The 21,240-nt window shown below is 45.7% G+C and overlaps 1 protein-coding gene across 1 annotated transcript; it reads left to right on the top strand.

Annotated features, from left to right (window-relative positions):
- Positions 1-1,304: 1,304 nt before the first annotated feature.
- On the top strand, positions 1,305-20,738 carry T265_03977 (hypothetical protein; the record flags this gene model as incomplete). The annotated part of the gene is made up of 6 exons (XM_009168584.1): positions 1,305-1,406; positions 8,360-9,506; positions 9,666-9,877; positions 13,883-14,209; positions 19,676-19,903; positions 20,292-20,738. 6 exons carry the CDS (start codon positions 1,305-1,307, stop codon positions 20,466-20,468), a joined length of 2,193 nt encoding a protein of 730 aa, XP_009166848.1.
- Between the last annotated feature and the right edge of the window lie 502 nt (positions 20,739-21,240).

Raw genomic sequence — 21,240 nt, 5'->3', positions numbered from 1 at the left:
TGCACTGTGTTAACTTTAAGCAGGTTAGACTAAACGTTCATTCTTGTGGTGGACGATTTTTTCCCTCCGGAAAAATGGCCGGCATAGTCGAGTTTAGACTGCATTTACATCAGATCCTTACTCAAAGTGACGATGCCATCAGCATGATCATTATCCGTGGTCTACATGTTGGAGCTTATTGGTACATTCGAAAAAAAATTAAGGGTATGCGGCATACCGTATCAATCGGGATGATAGAGAACATCGGCGAAAGTGTTCAGCATTGTCGAACAGTGGAGTTTTAAGATGGACCAAGTGATTAGAGCGCGAATTTACTGACCAGGAGGTCCGTGGTTCGAACCTGACATTTGCCACTCGACTTCCCCTGTCTAGGCTTGGGCAACCTGGCAGTATCCCAGCCGTCATGCCTTCTTCGTGTGGCATGGCAGCTAGACACCGAAAGGGTGCTACATCTGAACGATTTTTTAGTTTCTTCCACATGGACTCGTTTGTGGGCTTTTCATCATCATCATCAAAGCAGCAACATCAGTGTTGGCACTGATGCAACCATATGCGAATGTGGGGATCGGATTACAAACTTCTGGGAAATATCCTGTTAAGCAAGTGTAGTTAACAGCACTGATCGATCAAGAGAATCTAACTCACTCTTGAAGTCAAGGAATAACAGGATTGTGAGTCGTCTGTACATGTGGCGTTGCTCTAACACCTGACGGAATATGAAGATGTGGTCAACGCAGTCTCTACCCGGTCGCAGGTAGCAGGTGGCTAGCTGAATTGCTGTACGAAGTACTGTACCCAGCTGTCCAGTCGTCTGCCGCGTATCAGGGAGCCATTTTGGTCCCCGATTATTTCACTGACAAGAGGTTTCTGAGGACCAGTCGAACGAATCACGTGGAACAGCTTGCGCACGTTTCCAGCATTCTTTGCATCTTTCGTTTGTTCGGCATTTCAGGTCCACGAGGCTCCTCGATCTGCACGGATACTCAGTTTCGCGTGGTGTCGGGTGGAGTTGTGATTGCCGCCAGTACGGATCTGTTGCCGGGTCTCTACCAAAGACACGGTCCTATCAGAGATCCAATGGTTGGATGAGGTTGGTTGGGTTGTACTTCAAACAGACATTCCGGCTCTGGGTAGCGCTTTGGATATTCCTCCCGGCGGACGTTTGCATCCGACATCGTGCCGTCCGACAGGCATTGTAAGAGCTGGTCCTGATAGTTTCGTTTGACTTCTGGGTCTACTAGCTTCTCAAAGGCTAAGCAGGGTGTGCATCTTTTTTCACCTGAAAAGCAACAGCGTATAAGCGTATGGTCGGAGTCCACGCTGGTGCTCCAGAAGGAGCGGCAGGCGTTGATCGACCTTCGCCATCGATAACTGACGGTGATGTAGTCTGTTTGGATTCGGCGATGGTTTGTTGGTGGGCACCACGTTGTCGAGCGATTTCCGCCGTTCCGTAAAAGGAACGGTCTGTGATCGGCACACATCTGAAGTAAGCGGTCTCCGTGCGTCTCGTGTCCAAATCAAGACGACTACCTAATCGGGCCCCAGCAGCCCTTAGGCTACCTACCTGGGTGTTCCTATCAACAACGATATCTGGGCTTTTAGCCTGCTGTAGAAGGGTACTTAGAGTCGTGCATACACCCGTGCACAAGCCCAATCTCACGATCATGGGGCATCGCTCATTTCACCCACCTCTGGTAGGAGCAATGGCGAACGAGACACTTTGGACAGTTCAGAGTTTAGTTTGCGGAGGACGTATCCCAGCCACTGTAGCGTGTCACTTGAGCAACTATAGAAGAGGCGTTAGACACTCTGTTGTTTGGACGTCGTTTGAGTATTATCCTTAAGCAAGTGGTCAGATTCTTCGCGTTTACGGAGATCGACATTTCGAAGAGGACATCTCAGACGATTGGACAGTTACGTTGTACACATGGAAAGCCTCTTGAAGGCTGATTCTCGAGCGTTTCTATAGGATGGCGTGTAGATGCATAGACGTTTTCTCTGCGTTATCAATGCGAACGTCTGTCTTGCGCCTTCCATGACTGTTTTAGGAGGATCTTGGAGTCCTAGTAATTCAAGAACCCGATTTGTTTCATGCACTGTGTTAACTTCAAGCAGGTTAGACTAAACGTTCATTCTTGTGGTGGACGATTTTTTCCCTCCGGAAAAATGGCCGGCATAGTCGAGTTTAGACTGCATTTACATCAGATCCTTACTCAAAGTGACGATGCCATCAGCATGATCATTATCCGTGGTCTACATGTTGGAGCTTATTGGTACATTCGAAAAAAAATTAAGGGTATGCGGCATACCGTATCAATCGGGATGATAGAGAACATCGGCGAAAGTGTTCAGCATTGTCGAACAGTGGAGTTTTAAGATGGACCAAGTGATTAGAGCGCGAATTTACTGACCAGGAGGTCCGTGGTTCGAACCTGACATTTGCCACTCGACTTCCCCTGTCTAGGCTTGGGCAACCTGGCAGTATCCCAGCCCTCATGCCTTCTTCGTGTGGCATGGCAGCTAGACACCGAAAGGGTGCTACATCTGAACGATTTTTTAGTTTCTTGCACATGGACTCGTTTGTGGGCTTTTCATCATCATCATCAAAGCAGCAACATCAGTGTTGGCACTGATGCAACCATATGCGAATGTGGGGATCGGATTACAAACTTCTGGGAAATATCCTGTTAAGCAAGTGTAGTTAACAGCACTGATCGATCAAGAGAATCTAACTCACTCTTGAAGTCAAGGAATAACAGGATTGTGAGTCGTCTGTACATGTGGCGTTGCTCTAACACCTGACGGAATATGAAGATGTGGTCAACGCAGTCTCTACCCGGTCGCAGGTAGCAGGTGGCTAGCTGAATTGCTGTACGAAGTACTGTACCCAGCTGTCCAGTCGTCTGCCGCGTATCAGGGAGCCATTTTGGTCCCCGATTATTTCACTGACAAGAGGTTTCTGAGGACCAGTCGAACGAATCACGTGGAACAGCTTGCGCACGTTTCCAGCATTCTTTGCATCTTTCGTTTGTTCGGCATTTCAGGTCCATGAGGCTCCTCGATCTGCACGGATACTCAGTTTCGCGTGGTGTCGGGTGGAGTTGTGATTGCCGCCAGTACGGATCTGTTGCCGGGTCTCTACCAAAGACACGGTCCTATCAGAGATCCAATGGTTGGATGAGGTTGGTTGGGTTGTACTTCAAACAGACATTCCGGCTCTGGGTAGCGCTTTGGATATTGCTCCCGGCATCCGACATCGTGCCGTCCGACAGGCATTGTAAGAGCTGGTCCTGATAGTTTCGTTTGACTTCTGGGTCTACTAGCTTCTCAAAGGCTAAGCAGGGTGTGCATCTTTTTTCACCTGAAAAGCAACAGCGTATAAGCGTATGGTCGGAGTCCACGCTGGTGCTCCAGAAGGAGCGGCAGGCGTTGATCGACCTTCGCCATCGATAACTGACGGTGATGTAGTCTGTTTGGATTCGGCGATGGTTTGTTGGTGGGCACCACGTTGTCGAGCGATTTCCGCCGTTCCGTAAAAGGAACGGTCTGTGATCGGCACACATCTGAAGTAAGCGGTCTCCGTGCGTCTCGTGTCCAAATCAAGACGACTACCTAATCGGGCCCCAGCAGCCCTTAGGCTACCTACCTGGGTGTTCCTATCAACAACGATATCTGGGCTTTTAGCCTGCTGTAGAAGGGTACTTAGAGTGTCATAGGAACTGCTCTTGGCAGATTCAGAGTTGGGGAGTATGCAGACACAATAAACAAGGTGCGGTGGATTCTCTCACAGTTTTTGCCAAACGAACCGCACAGAGGCGATTGTGGGCGGGTATCCAATCGGGCAGAGACAGTTTCGCTCAATAAGATACCCATTCCAGCATATCCAGCTTTAGCGGCCTCTGCATCACCCGAGGTGCGCAGTCGGAAGAGAGCGAGGGGGCAGTCAGTTCTATCACAGTAGTTGCGTCTTGCAGAGGAAATGTAACATGCGAGCAAGAGCCACCTGTTGACCTACTTGCTTCAGTGTGCGAACATTGAAGGTGGCTAAGTAGACAGGCTTTCGGGGTTTGAAAACAGACTTCGAAGTGTTTAGGGTTATGACTGAACTCGGACTGCAGAAGACTGTAGCTGAGTGTGATGCAGGGCGAGCAAAACGGTCAGTTTTAGAGCTGGAACCTGCGGAGAAAGTATCCAAATCTGTGCAGGGGAGGGTGAAAGAAGGAAAACGTGAAAGTGTAATAAGGGAGGCGTCAGCAGTAGCATGTTTTCGCTTACCCGCCCTGCTGTATGCGGCAAGTTAGGCGATCCGGCTGATGGCACTACGCGGTGGTCGGTGTGGTATGAGGGTATTGTTATTTGTGAGTGTCATGGTTGTACGAGGGCTGGGATACTGCCAGGGCGCCCACACCTAGACAGGAGGACGATTAAAATCCTCAACCGGAGCCTTTGGCTCAAAATCCTAACCACAAGGCAGCAGTGTTCGGCTGGAACTGCAAATACATTACCATTTTTACGGGACACGTCGCCATGCATGCTCTAACCCCCAAATTGGAAGGCCAGAAGACTGTTCGTCAGGCCTTTACCCATGGACCAATCTGGTATGAGAGACTCTATGAGTGTCGAGCGGACACCCTTCCAGTACAGGTCACGGGGTCTCCGAGGTACACAAACTGCCACACCACGCTAAGGTCCAGTCTCTTCTTGACGTTTGTGGGCTTTTATACCTGACTAGTAGATTCTTATAAGATTCGGCAGCTTATCTGGCATACCATCAGCTTCCAGGATTGGCAAAGTAAGTTTCCTATTGACCGAATCGAATGCTACACGGAATTCGATAAAGTAAGTAGCATTTGGTTGCTGAAACTTCAGGCGCTGTTCCGAAATAAGGCGTAGCATGATTCTATCTGAAGATAGACTCTCTTCTATGGTACTGCGCAGTAGTAGTACGGCAGAGATTTTGGATGAGTTACCTATCGGCAGGTGCCCAGGTAGTCCTCAAACCGTTCCATCAACTTTTTCGAGCATCAGTATTAGCGTAGGGGTACCCCGGTCGACCTGAAGCACTTCGGCTTCCATATCGAGCGTAATACGTCAGCGAAGCATTAGTGTTGAACACTAGTCTCATGTTCTCTGTTGATGATGATATGGAGTACAACGTTTTTGAAGAGATTCGATGACTGTCAATGAGCATGCATTTTAGTTTAACCCCGGGCTACTATCCTCAGCCAGATGGTTGCAGAATGGGAAGCACCGGTGGTTGTGGGGGAGTATTGCATACCTCGGTGGTTGTATTAGCTCTGAGGAAAATGTCTGACGAAGTCTCCACATGAATCTCAGAGGCCTCAGTCAGGTTTGCCAATTGTGGCATCAAAAAGGTATATCATAGGGTGTCAAGGGTTGTATGTACCTGGCTGAAGTAAGGGTTTTATTATTGTACGGTTGCGAGACATGGCCTGTGAGGACAGATAATTCGAGGCGTCCTTAGGTTTTAGACCGCCGTTGTCTCAGATACGTCAGATTTCGGTGTTTCTTGACTTAAAGAGTGCATCCAGTTCTGTCGGTCGATCAGTGCTCTCAACCACAGAGGATGTTCCAGAAGCTCGTAAACACAATCTGGGTGGGAAAATATAGCATGAGCAACCGGAAAGGATGTCCACTTCAGCTTCCTCAGTGATGAAACAATGAGGTGAGCACTGGAGGGTCCTCATAAACGGCGTTCAACTCGTTGATGTTGAGAACCTTGTCAATCTGGACTATTTAGACGACACCGTTCTCATCCTTTAAAACGAACAAAAAACATAAACGTTGCTGAATAAAAAGGCCTCCAATATACCACGTCACGATCAGGAGCTCCAAATGAGACCAGAAAAGCTATACCATCAAAAGAGTACTATGATAAGGCGCGCAGATCCCTCGAATACAGAGACTTGACTGAGAGCGCTGGTGGGCCGCAACGTCCAACGTGCAATTTCATTACTTCGGTGAAAAACACCCTGAACTCTCAAAAGAAGATGGTGAGTCCACCGTGGCCAAGCTGACGACAAAATATCGAGTGAGGAAAGTGTACTGACAGAATGAAGCATCTCGAGTTGATTCATGTATTCAAAAAGGGTGCGAGAACATCGTGCGAAAACCACAGCTTTCAAGGTGTCCTCTGCGATTACCCTACGCAGGTTAATCTATCACAGGGGAGATTAAGTTCGCGAGAATCAGGCAGGTTTTGCCTTGGTCGGGTTGCGTCGATCATACATGTGTTGGAATTGTGCCACTCCTTCCAACGACCAATATTGATAGACTCGCTCGATCTCAGATCTGCCTTTCGCTCCGTTGATCGTCATAAGTTGTGGCATTGTCTGACGATGAAAGATGTCCCTCCGAAAATCGTCGTTCCTATAAAAGCTACTAATGTTCCCCACCATGGACACATATCTACGGTCAATTTCCCACATTTCACTACATTCAGTGATGTCAAGCGAGGTTGCGTCACCACCCTTCCTCTTCAACTTCATAGCCGATGTGGCGCTTGAGTCTCCTGTTCAGCTGTAGCATCCTTCCGCTACCTAGCTGTCAGGCTGCCCGAAGGAAGCAAAAGTACTGAGATGCTCCCAGGGTGCCCAGGAGCAGTCGAGTTTCAGAGGTTGGGCTCGAGCCACAAACTCTCTGGTCGGTAGGTGTTCACCTTAACCACCGAGTTACCTCTAGGTCAGAGTCTTCTCTACTTGCCTCTAACAGCTCGGACGTCGAAGTACCCCTGCGGTCTTCATTCGGAGACATCTAGTATTCTGACGATATCGCTCTCCTTGGGTCTGCTTCTCAGAAATGCAACTGACCAAAACAATTGCGCTGTACGGTTCGACATGCAATTTACATCTGGAAGGGGTAGGTTTTTTGCAAGACTAGAAGCAGACTCAAACTTCGCGCTTGCAGATAAATCAATTGATGTGGTAGATAGCCTTGTCCATCTGAACCGCCGCAAAAGTCCCGTTGACTGCTGAAAGAGGAAATCACTTGGCCCACTGGGGAGGCTAGGGGAGTGTTTGGTGACATCCGACATCTGTGGCGCCGAAGTGACATCAGACTGACTACCGAGTTTAGAGTTTGCAATCTTGCAGTTAGATCTGTTCTATTTTGGAAATCAAATACGTGACAGCTGCATGCATATCTTCGGAGACTCTATGTTTTGATAATCGATGACTACAAATCCCTGTACCGGTCTGGTCAGAAGACCATATCAGTAATGCTGAAGTAGTTTTTAGGAAACCAACTCGCAGCGGATAAATCGGCTGGTCACAATCCACAGTTTTTGTTGGTTAGGTCCTCTTCCCCTAGCCACGCCACCGGTGGAGACAACCTAGGGGCAAAGAAGCATGAAAGCGCTTACCAGTCAAATTATTTGCGTTGTCCCCTCCGTCGTCGTCTCTCCGGATGGCGACAAAGGGACGAGACAAAGTAGTGGTTGGTGATCATGCTATATTCGGCTATATCACGCAGCTAATGGCGATCCTTCATAAAAATTGCATTCACTGAGTAGGGCTTTCAATTTCTGCCGTACCTCACAAATGTCTGTGAACTGGCCGAGCCATTGCCTCTGACACGTGGATCTAATTCTCCTATTTTCCGTAATATCAGTGAACAAACCTGTAGTAGCCAGAACTGCACTTGGATGCATGGATGCGCATGGGTACAAGCTGAGAAACAACCGTGGTGAGCGAACAACAACACAGCGCCCGGTTATGGTTAAACCAGCCGGTTGTCACTAGCTTGCCATAGAATGCGCTAAAAGAGTGTATTGAGTTCGAGATATCTCAGTGGTCAAGGAGTTGGCTTACTGACTGGAAGGTCCGTCGTTCGAATCCGACCTCAGTATCTCGACTGGTCCCGCCTAGGCTTGGACAATCTGACAGTGTTTCAGCCCTCGTGCCTCCTTCGGGTGGCATGTCAGCTAGGCATCGAAAGGATGCAAAAACTGAACGGCTATATTTACGAATGAACGATTGTCTTTTAGTCTAATGCGTTGCACAAAGAAAACTGTTCAGGCTTATCTCCATTGCGGGCAAGAGTCAGCAAATCCTGAAAGTCCCAACACAAGACCATTACCAGACTTAGATCTGGGATTGCTAAATAACAGTAGATTTTAGTGAACCTGGATTTACATCCAATGACGGAATTTGGTTGGATCGATTGCGCATTACATTATTTTGGTGGCGTCACGCACGCTACCGTAATGGTGCCTTCAGGTTTGCCTTTCATCTTATGTGTGGGAAAATATGGAGTGTCTCTTGCTAATTTTGGTGAAGATTTTTTCTTGGGAATCTGAATTTTCATTTCCTCATAGGGTTACCATCTTTCTGCTTTATAGATGGTCACTGTTGATTCCAATCCTTTGTCGCTCCCAACTGCTTCCTTGCCGTTGATCGCGAAGGGTATCGCTGCATGTTGGCCATCATGCAAACTATGGACTCTGGAATACTTGGATGAGATGTTAAATGGACCCTTGTTGTTTCGTTTAGCAAAACGACATAGCGAAACTGTGCAGTGGGAACCTGACTGTCAGACGGTTTTCGCTTCTGTTGGTGAATTTCGTGATTGGCTGTCCGGGGAAAATGACTCATGTAATCCTTTCAACCCGTATCCTAAGGATTATTGGTGGGCTTACGCTGATTATGTTTATATGAGTTCCAACGACGGATTCGACAAGCTGTTGGTAGATTTGCCATACGACCAGACATTCCAGACTTCTAACGGGATTACAACCCCGACGTTCTGGTTGGGGTCTTCAGGCTCCAATACACTCTGCCATTACGATACATACGGTGTGAACATAGTTGTACAGGTATTTGGAAAAAAACATTGGACCCTATTTCCCAAATCTGATACTCCTTATATGTACCAAACTAGGCTTCCATTAGAAGAATCTACCGTTTTCAGTGAGATCAATTTCCCGATTCCGGACTACCGCAAACATCCCTTGTTGGCCCGAACCTCCCCGCGATCGGTGGTTTTGGAACCAGGCGATGCACTTTTTGTACCACGTGGTTGGTGGCATTTCGTTCAGTCCACCACAGATTGCCAGGCAACGTGTTCTGTGAATTGGTGGATTGATCAGCCGGAACTAGATGACCGCATTCGATTACGCGAAGCACTAACGCAGCTGGTGGGCTTTTCTCTCCTTTCTAACTGCCAAAATGTGGATGTAGAATCGAAGATACACTCTAGCGAGCGGACGTTTTTCAATTCTGGCAACTGGTTTGCTGTCCTTTCGAAGCAAGTAGATTTACTTGCTTCTAAGGGAATTAACTCTGTTCCGAGTCAAAGTTTATCGGAAAATATCGATACCGTTTGGAGTATTGTACAACCAAAATCCCCTCAAGAATTGTTTCCTCCTCAGTCGGAAGTCCCAAGTTCATCAGAACCGAAATCATGTGCCGCCCTCAATGATCAAGACATAATAAAGGCTTTTTTGAAACCGGATGTGATTGACCTGGTTGCACAACATATTGAGAATCGTGAATAAAATTTCAATAAAAAGAGCTACACTCTTCTTTTTTACCATCTGTAGCCGTTACATTTTTTGACAACACGGCCATATTTCTTGCATTTTTCATCTAAATTTCAGGATACCCATACACACAGTATCCTATGCAACCATGAAAGAGAACCCGTAGGTTCTGGCGGCAAACCACTGCGGCTGAAATGCAAATTTCGTTCGGGCCAATCTACTTTGTCCAACCTAACCAGCGAATCCACTGTGCGTGACCTATTGGCCTCTGTTAGTATGGCCGTGGGTGTGGATTCATCAGAACTGTGTTTGTTCGTCGGTTTTCCTCCAAAGCCACTCTCATGCTCGGGTGAATTTCTCGACCGACGACTTGATCAGGTATGTCAAGTGGCTCTCTTGTGAGAATCATTAGCGGTTTTACCGTCGAATTCTTTAAAACTAGCTGTGCTCAATCGATTCTCTTTGGTAAACGTGATCATTTTAGGTCAATAGGTCACTTTGTCATGGTAGTAAAGAATATCAATTTGCTGAGCCGATTTTCTAAAATTACTTTACGTCATTGTCAAATCTGATCTAATTAACGTGCTGGATGTTTTCTCGATTTTGTGTATCAAAACAAACCCTCATGGTGGTGCAATTGCGAGGGCAAGATAGTCTGTAATCCCAATTATTTGATATCCGGGTCGAGTCTGGTCAGAACGTTCCGCACGAGAGAACGCTGTGTAAGAATTTTACCCATAGGCAGGTGGAGCCTTAGTCCCACACACATGAACTATACTGTTGGACAGTGGGAACTTGATACAGGGTAGGAGTGAGTTGAGTGAATCTTTAACTGAAAAGCTCAAGTGCATATTTCATAGTTGAAAAGATACGTGAAGATATATTCGAATCTTCGATATCGGAGTTGTCAGATGGGTGCTGTACTGACTGAAGTACCAAGGTCTCTACATCCCCTCACACTTCACACGGGATCCTCGTGCTTTTTGATTGACGTGAAACTTGAAGACTATCAATATCATTCGTGAGTCCCTTGCTTGGCTTCACAGGGGGCAAACATGTGGTGTCTCTGAGTTATTAGGGCATGCATCGTGCAAGCGTCAGAGTAATGTCCTTTCGTATTACTTGTATTACTCGTATTACTTTTCATTTCAAGATCATGTAGGCAGTGAGGCATATATATATATATATATAGGCATTAGTGACTGACTGTAGAGAAACCGCCACAATTCAGAGACTTTTGGTGAGTTTCACTCTACAACAGCCACTACACTGAGACGAGATAAATATCTGACCTAAACTTTTTGAATGGACCCGAACCTTGTCTTGGTAGACGGCAAGTTACTTTCAAAACTGAACGGCTCCACCAAGACTAGCTTGTTGAAATCGTGTGCAGCCAGGTTAAACGTTGATTGTCCTATCATTTAAGTATCATCATGGAGTGAAGCCGTCGCAGCTTCGAAGTTTATTCGTTTTTAATAAAGGTTAACCTCATGTGCTCTGAAATCAAGTAAAGTTTGTAGTAGAGGCTTCACTGACACTGGCCAACAGTGCATTAACTGCAATGTATCAAACAAGGTGTCAGCTGTGCGTGGTTGCATACCAACCTGCGTGCTCGTGGTGTAACTGTATGACGTATCCCGACTTAGGGGAGGCCGCTCCTTCAGTGGGAATCGGTTTAGACGAGTAGAAACGAATGTGGGGCATTGATGCTCAGTTCGTTTCGGCTCATCATGCCAGATATGGGGAAAAATTAAGAGATCAAGGTACTTATAAAAGGACGGAAGTTGTCAAGGCTGTAAAGAGCGTTTTAGACCAAGTCGTGGTGCAAATAATCGAAACCCCTTTCGGCACTCCTGTGGGTGCTCTGTCTGGACCAGTGGTCCTCAATCTTTGCAGCTCTTTCCACCCTTTTGAACACAGCTCCGAGTCATCTTACCTCCGAACTTATCCGACGCTTTTTTTGCAGTCAGTTTGCAATAATTTTCACCTGTTTCAAACACTACGTGGAATTCGCTTACTTCACTGCAGTGGAAGGTGAAGTCTGACGAAATGAGGAACATCATAAACTAGAGATTCACTTGAGTCTCCCGTAAAAACCAAATTGATTTGCGAATGAGTGTATTTGTCGAAATGTAGCCTTCTTGAATTCTCGAAATCACGTCAGAATCCCTCAGTTTAAAAGAGATTCAGTGTTTAATTACGTGAAAAATACTTGGAACCGATTGGGTAGTCATCGTTTTCGAAAAAGTTTGGTAACGCCACAGTAGTGATGAACAGGAGCTACTATCTTCAAAAGGTCAGGCAACACCTCACCGATGAACCCTATCGACAAATTACCGGTAGCTGTATTACTTCAGTAATGAATAGGAGTAAGGTTGAAGTTAGGAGATATTTAAGACCGTAATAGACCATTCAGGGCAAGGTAAGTGGTATCGGTTTATCCAAAAAGTGCGATTCAACCGCGACTCTACGGATTGTCAAAAATCCACAGGGCAGATGTACCGATAAGGCCAATAGTGGATGGTATAGGCTCGCCACCGCATGAACTGGCCAGATTCTTAGCTGGTATACGGGGAAATCAAGTACCTTCATTACGAATTCGTACGACTTTGCCAGCAAGGTCGCAGGGCTTCCTTTGGAGATGGACGAAGTCCTCGTGAGTTTTGACGTAATCTCAATGTACACAAACATCCCTAGGGCAGAGGCTCAGGAGGTAATTAAGGGTTTGTTACTGGCAGACACGACACTCTGGGAACGGACACAGCTCTCGGTGGATGAAATAGTTGAGGGCATAAGAGTGTGTTTGAATCTTGATCAGTTTGTTTTCGACTGTTTACTCACAAGAACAAGGACTTGCAATGGGATTTCCAGTATCCCTAGTTTCAGCCAATATATACATGGAGGACTTCGAACGAATAGCCCTGGAGGGATATCATTGTCCACCCAAAGTTTTTTGGGGTTATTTCGACGACACGTTTGTTGTAATCAAACGGGATTACGTGAACAGCTTCCACGACTGTCTCAATAGTTTGAACCCACACATTAAGTTAAACGTGGAAATAGAATCCACCTCGGGCACCCTTTCTGGACTGTATAACACATAAGATTGGTGGGAAATTGAAAACGATTATCTACCGGAAACCAAGGCACAGCAACCGTCTTAAGCTATTCATCAGCACACCAAAAGTCCAGTATTGTCTCATCGATGTTTCTTCGAGTTAGTCGTTGTATTCGGTATGGTTCTGTAATAACAACAAATAAACAACGGTTATTGATTGAATAGAAGTGTCAATGAATAATACATAACAATGATTCAATACGAACGTACATTCCAGATTGTACCACAGGTCTTTGAGCAGATCCGACGTAAACGTCAAGGAAAATACAGGTGAAGTTTATAGCCCAAGCAGTGTCAGAAATGTGGAATGAGAGTCATGAAGTGTCGGTAGATTTGAAGGAATCAACAAACGTTCACCGAACATTACAATACCTTTTAAGTAACTTTTAAGTAACATTTGATTGCATTTCCTGACTTTGTCTACGTATTCCAGAACTCTTATGTTTATGGGCTATCCAAGGTCACTTCTTTTGTGGTGGTAATCCTTAGGTTCCTGAACCTCACGGTCTAGCGAAAACTCTGCTTGAACTCGTTATACTCAAACTGTTTGGACAGAATAAACTTGCGGTGTCTTTATAATGTGGCCATGTAGATAGCGCGGTACGGCGAGCAGCGAATCAGCCAATGTAGGAATTAGAAGACGCACATCTAAGTAAGCAGACCCACGCCTGTGCCGTCACGTGCCGAATTATTTAAAATGAACTCAGAAGTCAGTAGAATCAGAATAAAGAACCAACTGAATGCTAAGCCCTGTCAGTGAGAACGAACGGAGCTTGAGGCTAAATAATGAACCGTTTAGACCAGACATCAATCATAGTGTTTATCTTGGTTACCCTTTTCTCACAATGTTAAGATGTCTAGTGTTTCTGAGTATCAATTTTTGAAGTGAATAACTAAGCACACCTAAAATTATGCTTGATGTCGCCTGACACAGTTGGGATAGTTAGAACCCACCAAAACGTTTTCCTACATCCATGGCGTTCGTCTGTATCAGACTGTTTATTATCCATCATTTGGTAGACAGACATTACTCCTTTGTTCGGGCATTATCGTTAGTGATTCTAAGATTTATGCAGTCATGGCTGTGGTCATCACAAAGTGTTAGCTGGTAAGTGAAATACACTCATTTGCATACCATTTTGGTTTTGACGGAAGCCTCATCTGGATCCCAGGTGAATCCCTCTTTTATAATATTTTTAAGAAGTGCATTACATCTATATTTGTTCTTTACCTTTTCGGCCCCATTCTGTTTGCCGTCCACTCAGATTCCCCTTGTATCTGGCGATACACTCACTGTGGATACTTTGCCGAAAGCCCAGAATGAGAGATCTGCTTCGACTCCAGTTTCGAAGGGTCCTCATCTAGTCAGATTGACGGCACCCTCAGATAATGCCTGTCTATTCACCAGTGTTCTATTTTGTGTGGACAATGCCGATGGACATCAGCCAATTGATGTTAAGGTGGTGACAAATGCTATCGCGGTTGCCCAGGTTCGTGAGCTGATTGCCAGCATCGTGCTCAGTGATCCAGAACGATATTCCGAGGCCTTTCTTGGTATGCCAAATGAACGTTATTGTCAATGTATTCAAGAGGTAATCTTGTTAATATTTTTATGATATTTGCTCAATCTTCCGATCATAGATATATTTAGCAGTTATGAGGAATCAGGTCTTAACACTACGTAACTCAGTTGCATCTCAGTTAGCATCGCTCTGAACTTGACGGAGATTTTACGGCCTTTGTCTCGACGATACTGCGGACTCAAGTTTTTACAGGGAAGGTATTTCAGACTTATCTCTCAGGTTCGACCGCTTTCCGACCTCACGATCTCTGTCTTATGACAAATCCGAAACAGCTTGGGTTGTATGCCTCTATCTGCGTAAAGGAATTCTATCGATTCCCCGACGGACAACAATTATTGTTGCTACTTCCATGACACTATCATCACGGAGATCATCCCTCAGGAACGACCACGTCTATTTGGTCCTGGCATTCTAGAGAGATGACCTCCCAGATCTGATCGTGGTCTGCTGTTTGAGACATGTTTTGGTCAAAATCTCTCAAAAGAGACGAATGGTCTTGCGACCAACTTTCCGGATGCCTGTGGCTATGTTTTACTTCTTGACTAGTATCCGCAACCAATACACCTCCGTGCTTGTGTTGTTTTGTCCGTCTCCACCAAGTATGATTTCAAGGATATGTTTGTGAACTCGAGTCGCCCGTTTTATTCGATATTATCTTATTATCTCAAGTGGCTGAATATACCCGTGGTTGGAGAACGAAGAAGGTAGCGAACAAAGCTTGTTTTCTGTGATTGTTCCTCTTGGTTAATACATCACAAATTTATATGGTAGCAGAAATCATATGGAGAAGGTTAAGATCGAGGCTACATACACTCTAGAGAAGTGGAAATCAAAGGAAGGGGAGTTGGATGAGGGATAGGTCAATGGGTCACGGAATCAGGTAAGTGACGTCAATGTCAGACAGACTTGTGGGACCAGTTGTTTCGTAGGCTAGTTCAAGTTCAGAGGTCGCACAAGTTTCTTTTGGATGCAAAGTTGTGGATCCAGAAGTCGGGTTCCAATCGCCTCTGCGATCGACAGCAGTGTAGATCGTACCAGTCGTGATCGGTTCAGGGGTACCCGGTATATGGTGGTGAGGAATTGCTCCTTGTCTATGACATGACTTGTTTCGGCCAAATGTGATGCAATCGCGCTTGAGCCTGGTTTCTTCCCACTACCACTCTAAGATACGGGATTGTGTTCTCGCATTCTGTCCGACAAATGCCTTGTCATACGACCAACGTATGACGCTCGGCACCATCGGTCATAGACTACCCATCTCTCGTTCGCTTCCACACAGCGCAAACCTGGGCAAAACTAGTTCTGCGAGGCAGAGGCTCCTCTTGCATGCAGAGTACTTATCCTAACCAGCATAACCTTCGAAGCGTGAGTAACTTATTCATCATGGGACAGTTTATTTTCCTCAAAATCACATTATGTACTTCAGCATTGGTAATCCGATCTTCCAACCACACCCGGCCAATGCTCAGGATACACCAAAATTTATAGGTTTGGTGTGTCCCGCGTGTAGAGACCACGTCTCTGATCCATTAAGCAGCATGGATCGCATTGCCACGGTGTTCACTATTCCCTTGACAGACGCTAACGTCACGCCGGCGCCATGTGTATTGGAGGTCTGGAAAAGCTGCACGAGCCTACCCGACTTGATAGTTAGTTTCACCTCCAGCCAACTGCCGAAATTTATGCGACTGCCCAGGTAGACAAATTTATCTACCACGTCGATTGGCTGATCTGCAAGCATGATCCTACCTAAACTTGAAACAGCACTTTAGATTGTTGGTAGTGTGGGGAGATTTGTTTTTTTATGTGAATCTTTCTTCCTGTAAGTGAAGCCAATCTATGCTGAAAACCGGAGCAGCACTTTTCCCCATAGATTGGCTTCAGTTACAGGACGAAAGCTTCACAGAAAACAGTACTTTAGACTTTGCAGGTGTGACACGCATGCCGAACCGTGCATCATCGACAGGGTTGTACGTGGGCTGGGATACTGCCAGGGCGCCCACACCTAGACAGGAGGACGATTAGGGTCCTCAACCAAAGCCTTTGGCTCAAAAGCCTAACCGCAAGGCAGCGGTGTTTGGCGGGAAATGCAAATGCATTACCATTTCTACGGAACAAGTCGCCACATGTTCCAACCCCCAACCTGGAGGGCCAGGAGACTGTGTTCGTCAGACCCCTAACCACTGACCAACCTGGTGTGAGAGACTCTGTGAGTGTCGCGAGACACTCTCCAGTATAGCTCAATGGATCGCTGAGGTGCGCAAACCGTCACACCACGGTAAGGTCCAGTCTCTTCGTGACGGAACCGAACCGTGCGGTAGAGTAAATTAAGTTATTTAAAGTGGTTTGCACTTTTGAGGGACATAAAGCAAGGAAAGCAATATCGTCCGCATACTCAATGTCTGAGGGAACGTCCCGGGAGCATTTCGACCACTGAGGTTTCGGAGCAAGGCATGTAACTTTCAAGCAGCACATCAGTAACAAAGTGGGAAAGGACAGCTTTGTCTTACATTACTGGAGTGGTGAACTCAGGCGAAAGCTTGCGGTATACTTATATTTGTCTACAGGGGTTCGCATTCAGTACCGTTATAAGAGACGAAAATTCGAAAGGGACGCGTTCGATCATCAAACATCACCAGCATTTCTGACGATCAACAGAGTCAAAAGTAGCTTTCAGATTAAGATCGATCAACGTGGAACCTTCGAAAGAGTGGCACTGTTCATGAACTTGTCTTATGCTTTGGACAAATACATTCATTTAGATATCAATTTGATTTTCACGGGAGACTCAACTAATCTTATTTTTTATGTTATTCTTCAACTGACTGCAGAACAAAGGCCGCTTCGTGTTTCAGTTGGTGCGATATGCCAGATAACGCAATATAATTTCATGAAGGACACTACTTGCAAGGATGCTGGATACATCCCCGGCCAAAGCGAAACAGGTTAATTTTTGCGGACAGTCCAACCGATAGTCAATCAGCCTGTCTAAAATAGTGCAAGGGAGCAAGGCTTCCAGGCTGGTGCCACGATGGTTTTCACATGACGTTCTGGCGCTCTTTTAGAAGACTAGATCAAGGTTGAAGCGCTCCATCCCACCGATGTTCTGTTTCCATTTCAAGTCTTCTGTAGTGCTCACCAGGGCCTCACCACATTTGAATATTGTGGGCTATAGACCACCCGGACCGGTTGGTGGCCTTCAATAAACTCGGTGTGAGCACCTATTCTAAAAGTTTCTGCTGAACAGGGATAGACGATGTTCAGCACAGAACTAAAGAAGTTGTTCCCCACCACACGAAGCTTTGTCTTAAAATCTGCCACCTAATTGTGTTTTTTTTCCGGACTTATTTGTCCAACTTGGGTGTTCATGTCACTCATTATGTGTTCTGTAGGTTCCCTTCCATCAGGCGTTTATATCGTTCTATTACGTTTTAGAGATGGCTCAAGTGGTTAGAGCGCGAATATACTGACCGGAAGGTTCGTGGTTCGAACCTGACCTCCGCCTCTCGACACAGGCATAGTTTAATGTAATCATTGTCTGTTGCAGTTACTTCCGTTTTGACTCATGTCACTCATTATGTGTTCTGTAGGTTCCCTTCCATCAGGCGTTTATGTCGTTCTATTACGTTTTAGAGATGGCTCAAGTGGTTAGAGCGCGAATATACTGACCGAAAGGTTCGTGCTTCGAACCTGACCTCCGCCTCTCGACACAGGCATAGTTTAATGTAATCATTGTCTGTTGCAGCTACTTCCGTTTTGACGCCTGTAAGTACCCATCATGAGCGATGGTATTACTAAGCCCCATTTCGTTCGCTCTTCTCACAGTCATCTTAATCTGATTTGCAGCAAAATCTGATGAACATATATCTAAAGGAATATGGGTAAGGCGCTCGTTCTAAAACCTTATGCCTGCGGTTCGATACCATCGATTTTTTTAGAAACAGCCTCGCAATCAATCAGCATGCATACTCGTTTCCCCAACATCATTATCACTGATAATACCACCCCGTAAGTACCACTGGTGGTTAACTACCATACAGCTGTGAGGGAGGGAAGCCTTAGTAAGGAGTGGGAATAAAAGGACAGGATAGGGACAAGGTCTACGTGTTTAAAAACTCTCAGGAATGATACTCCTGCACCTTTGAACATCACTAAAATAGACGCATCTGAGAATCATGTCGAAGTAAGGTGCCTTTAGCAGTACTAGCTTAATGTCTCTGGTGGACCCCACCTAACACAAACCCAGCATACGACTGGAGAACCTTAACTTGGTAGCCCAGCTGGGAAATGACGGAAATCGCACTGGGATTGTTTGCGTGTCATTTCCTTCAGGGTTTCCAGCCGCGTCCAAACTGAATCGCGCTACTACACCAAGACTTGTCCCTTACAAACCTCCTACCAATAAGGGCTTGGGTTGGAAGACGGACCACCGGGTAGTGAAGCCTTAGCTTGCAAACTTAGGGCTATGCAAACCGTCACAACCGGCTGCGGTTGCTGCAGGATCACCCGAATTTCATAGTCTGTCGAATGTAGATAGAGAAGGTGCCACGTTCTCAACAATTGTACTTGGATCCTGTATTCGAGCTTCAGAGATGCGGCAGTTGCAGTTCGATAAAGTATCTCAGATACAAGCAAGGGTATCTTCTTGACAGGTCTTTCTAAAAGTTCTCATATCAAAGATTTCAATGAAAGCAAGAGAATTAAGCCCGGATATTAGTCGTGGAACAGTAGATATGAGCGTTAGTGACTGACATGTCTACAGCAAGGACTTGCAGAAGAGTGATTATCAAGCGGTACAAGATGGGGATTTATAAGGAATAGTGAAGAAAGACGAAAGCGTCAACAGCCGCCCTGCTGAATGCAGCGACCCAGCTAATGCCACCACATGACGGTCGATGTGCCATGAAAGCACTTGAATTTGTGGATTTCATAGTTATACGTGCTTTGAGTAGCCGCCAAGCTGTGCAAGCCCATATAATAGAATGATTAGAATTCTCAATCAAAACAGTTCGTACAAGGCAGTTTTGTATGGCGTTAGCTTACTTGAGTAGCTCGTATTTTAAGGAGCATGTTACCACTCCCCTGGTACATTTACCCATATGCCTGAACGCAGGTCATGCTTATTTTCAGAAAATTAGGTCTCCAGCCTCCCAACTCCGTAATCTCTGGATTCAGGAGCGTTTACATTTCGACTGGAGATTTCTCGCTTTCTTAGAACTGCACCTGTAGTTGAAAAGGTAGATACGTTTAATCGAGAACTGTTTCATGTTCAGTGGAGTTATTCGGTTCAACCGAGCAGCAACCGAGAAACGAATATAGTGGTTTCGGTTACTGAAATTTATTGTTCGGGATGTGAAAAATATAAACGGAAAGGATAAAATGTTTGGGGGTAAAATGATGGGGTTGACTCAAACTACCAAGGACAGGGGAAACTACATTGTTGACTTCCTGATTATCAATGTCTTTCTCCGCTAGCCGGATCGTTGGGGCGGAGGAATCGAAGTGGCTATCCTGTCGCAAGTATATGAAATGGAAATATGCCTGGTCGACATACAGACTGGACGGATCGACCGATTCGGCGAAGACAAGAACTATCGCCATCGAATTTTGCTAATCTATGATGGGATACACTATGACCCTCTCGCGTTGGCTCGACCAGATACGGGAAAATTGACTTCGGTGTTTTCAACAAAAAACGAACAGGTATGTGGATCTACTTTGTGTGTACCATAAAGCCATCCTCACAACTTATGTGCAGTCCATTGGATTCGTTTGGTCCACTGTACTACGCCATACTAACGATGGTTGTTTTCAGTAGGCAAAGATGTAGGCCTCATTAAGGTTCCCACTATCTTCGTTGATTCAGCTGCTTTTCAGGGGTTCGTGTTATAAAATGTTGAGCCTCCAGAGAATTATTTCTACGGGGCTTATGCGTACCCTCTGCTTTTGACCTATCGTCTTACGAACGTTTTTGGAGAAGCTGACTTTCCCCGACATTATAGAACCTTAACCATATGCCTCATTGTTTTTTGCTACTTGCTCACTTTTCAACTCATTTACGGCTGTTTGTCTTCAAATTCTATCACTGTAGATTCTGTGGGATGCACAGGCGCTTGCGGCTGAAGCTCGTGCTCAGTGGCGATTCACAGACACCGCATCCTTTACACTGATTTGCCGGCAGTGCCAAGTTCCTTTGGTCGGACAAGCTGCCGCACAGCAGCATGCAAAAGATACAGGCCATACCGAGTTCAGCGAAATTCCTCCCTAACGCAACGGTGCAGCTGAATGTAGCAGAATTTTCCAATTTCACAATGAATGATGGGAGAGATTGACTGACCTATCGCTTCTCCCTACTATACTGTTGTTTTACTCTATCCTTTCCTTCTGCCTTGCACGCACTCAGCTCAGTGACGGTTATATTGCACCTTGACTTTAAACAAGCCGACCAATGCCACGAGCTTACCTAGTATGTTGCAGGCAAATAGGCATTTTTTATTTTGGCTTGTTTGTTCAATAATTTGAATATACAGTGTTCGTGAACTGAAGTTCGGAGTTCTCTCTGATGATCTCGAAAGCCTTAGTCGCTTGAAAATAAACAGTTAGTCGTTTTGCACCTCCAGACGAGTATTTGAGGGACACTATAAACAGCACGTGTTTATGTCTGTTCTGTTTGTTCTCGCGATTTCAGATTTCAATGGCCTCCAGCTTCGGGCCATCTCTTAATCATCAACCTAGTTCTCAACTAGCTATGTTGTGTAAAACATAAGCACATGGGTGCAAGCAGTGGAAGATGGTTTTGTAAAACAGCCATTATATATATATATATATATATTCCTGTTATATACCTCAGAGTAAGCTACATAGTTTTGAACAAACTTTGGTCGACAATTTGATTGGTTGAACTGAAATGCTTATGTCAGGGAAGACTGGAGTTGAGTAGTTTCCTTTACGAGATCTTATTGTGACCCTTATGTGCCTCTTTAACGCGATAGTGGGACAATCAATCACAGTCTTTCTGTGCAAATGCTAATTGGCTTTGT

This window comes from Opisthorchis viverrini (genome assembly GCF_000715545.1).
Source record: "Opisthorchis viverrini unplaced genomic scaffold opera_v5_61, whole genome shotgun sequence".
Taxonomy (NCBI): domain Eukaryota; kingdom Metazoa; phylum Platyhelminthes; class Trematoda; order Opisthorchiida; family Opisthorchiidae; genus Opisthorchis; species Opisthorchis viverrini.
This window is presented reverse-complemented; position numbering and strand designations above follow the sequence as displayed.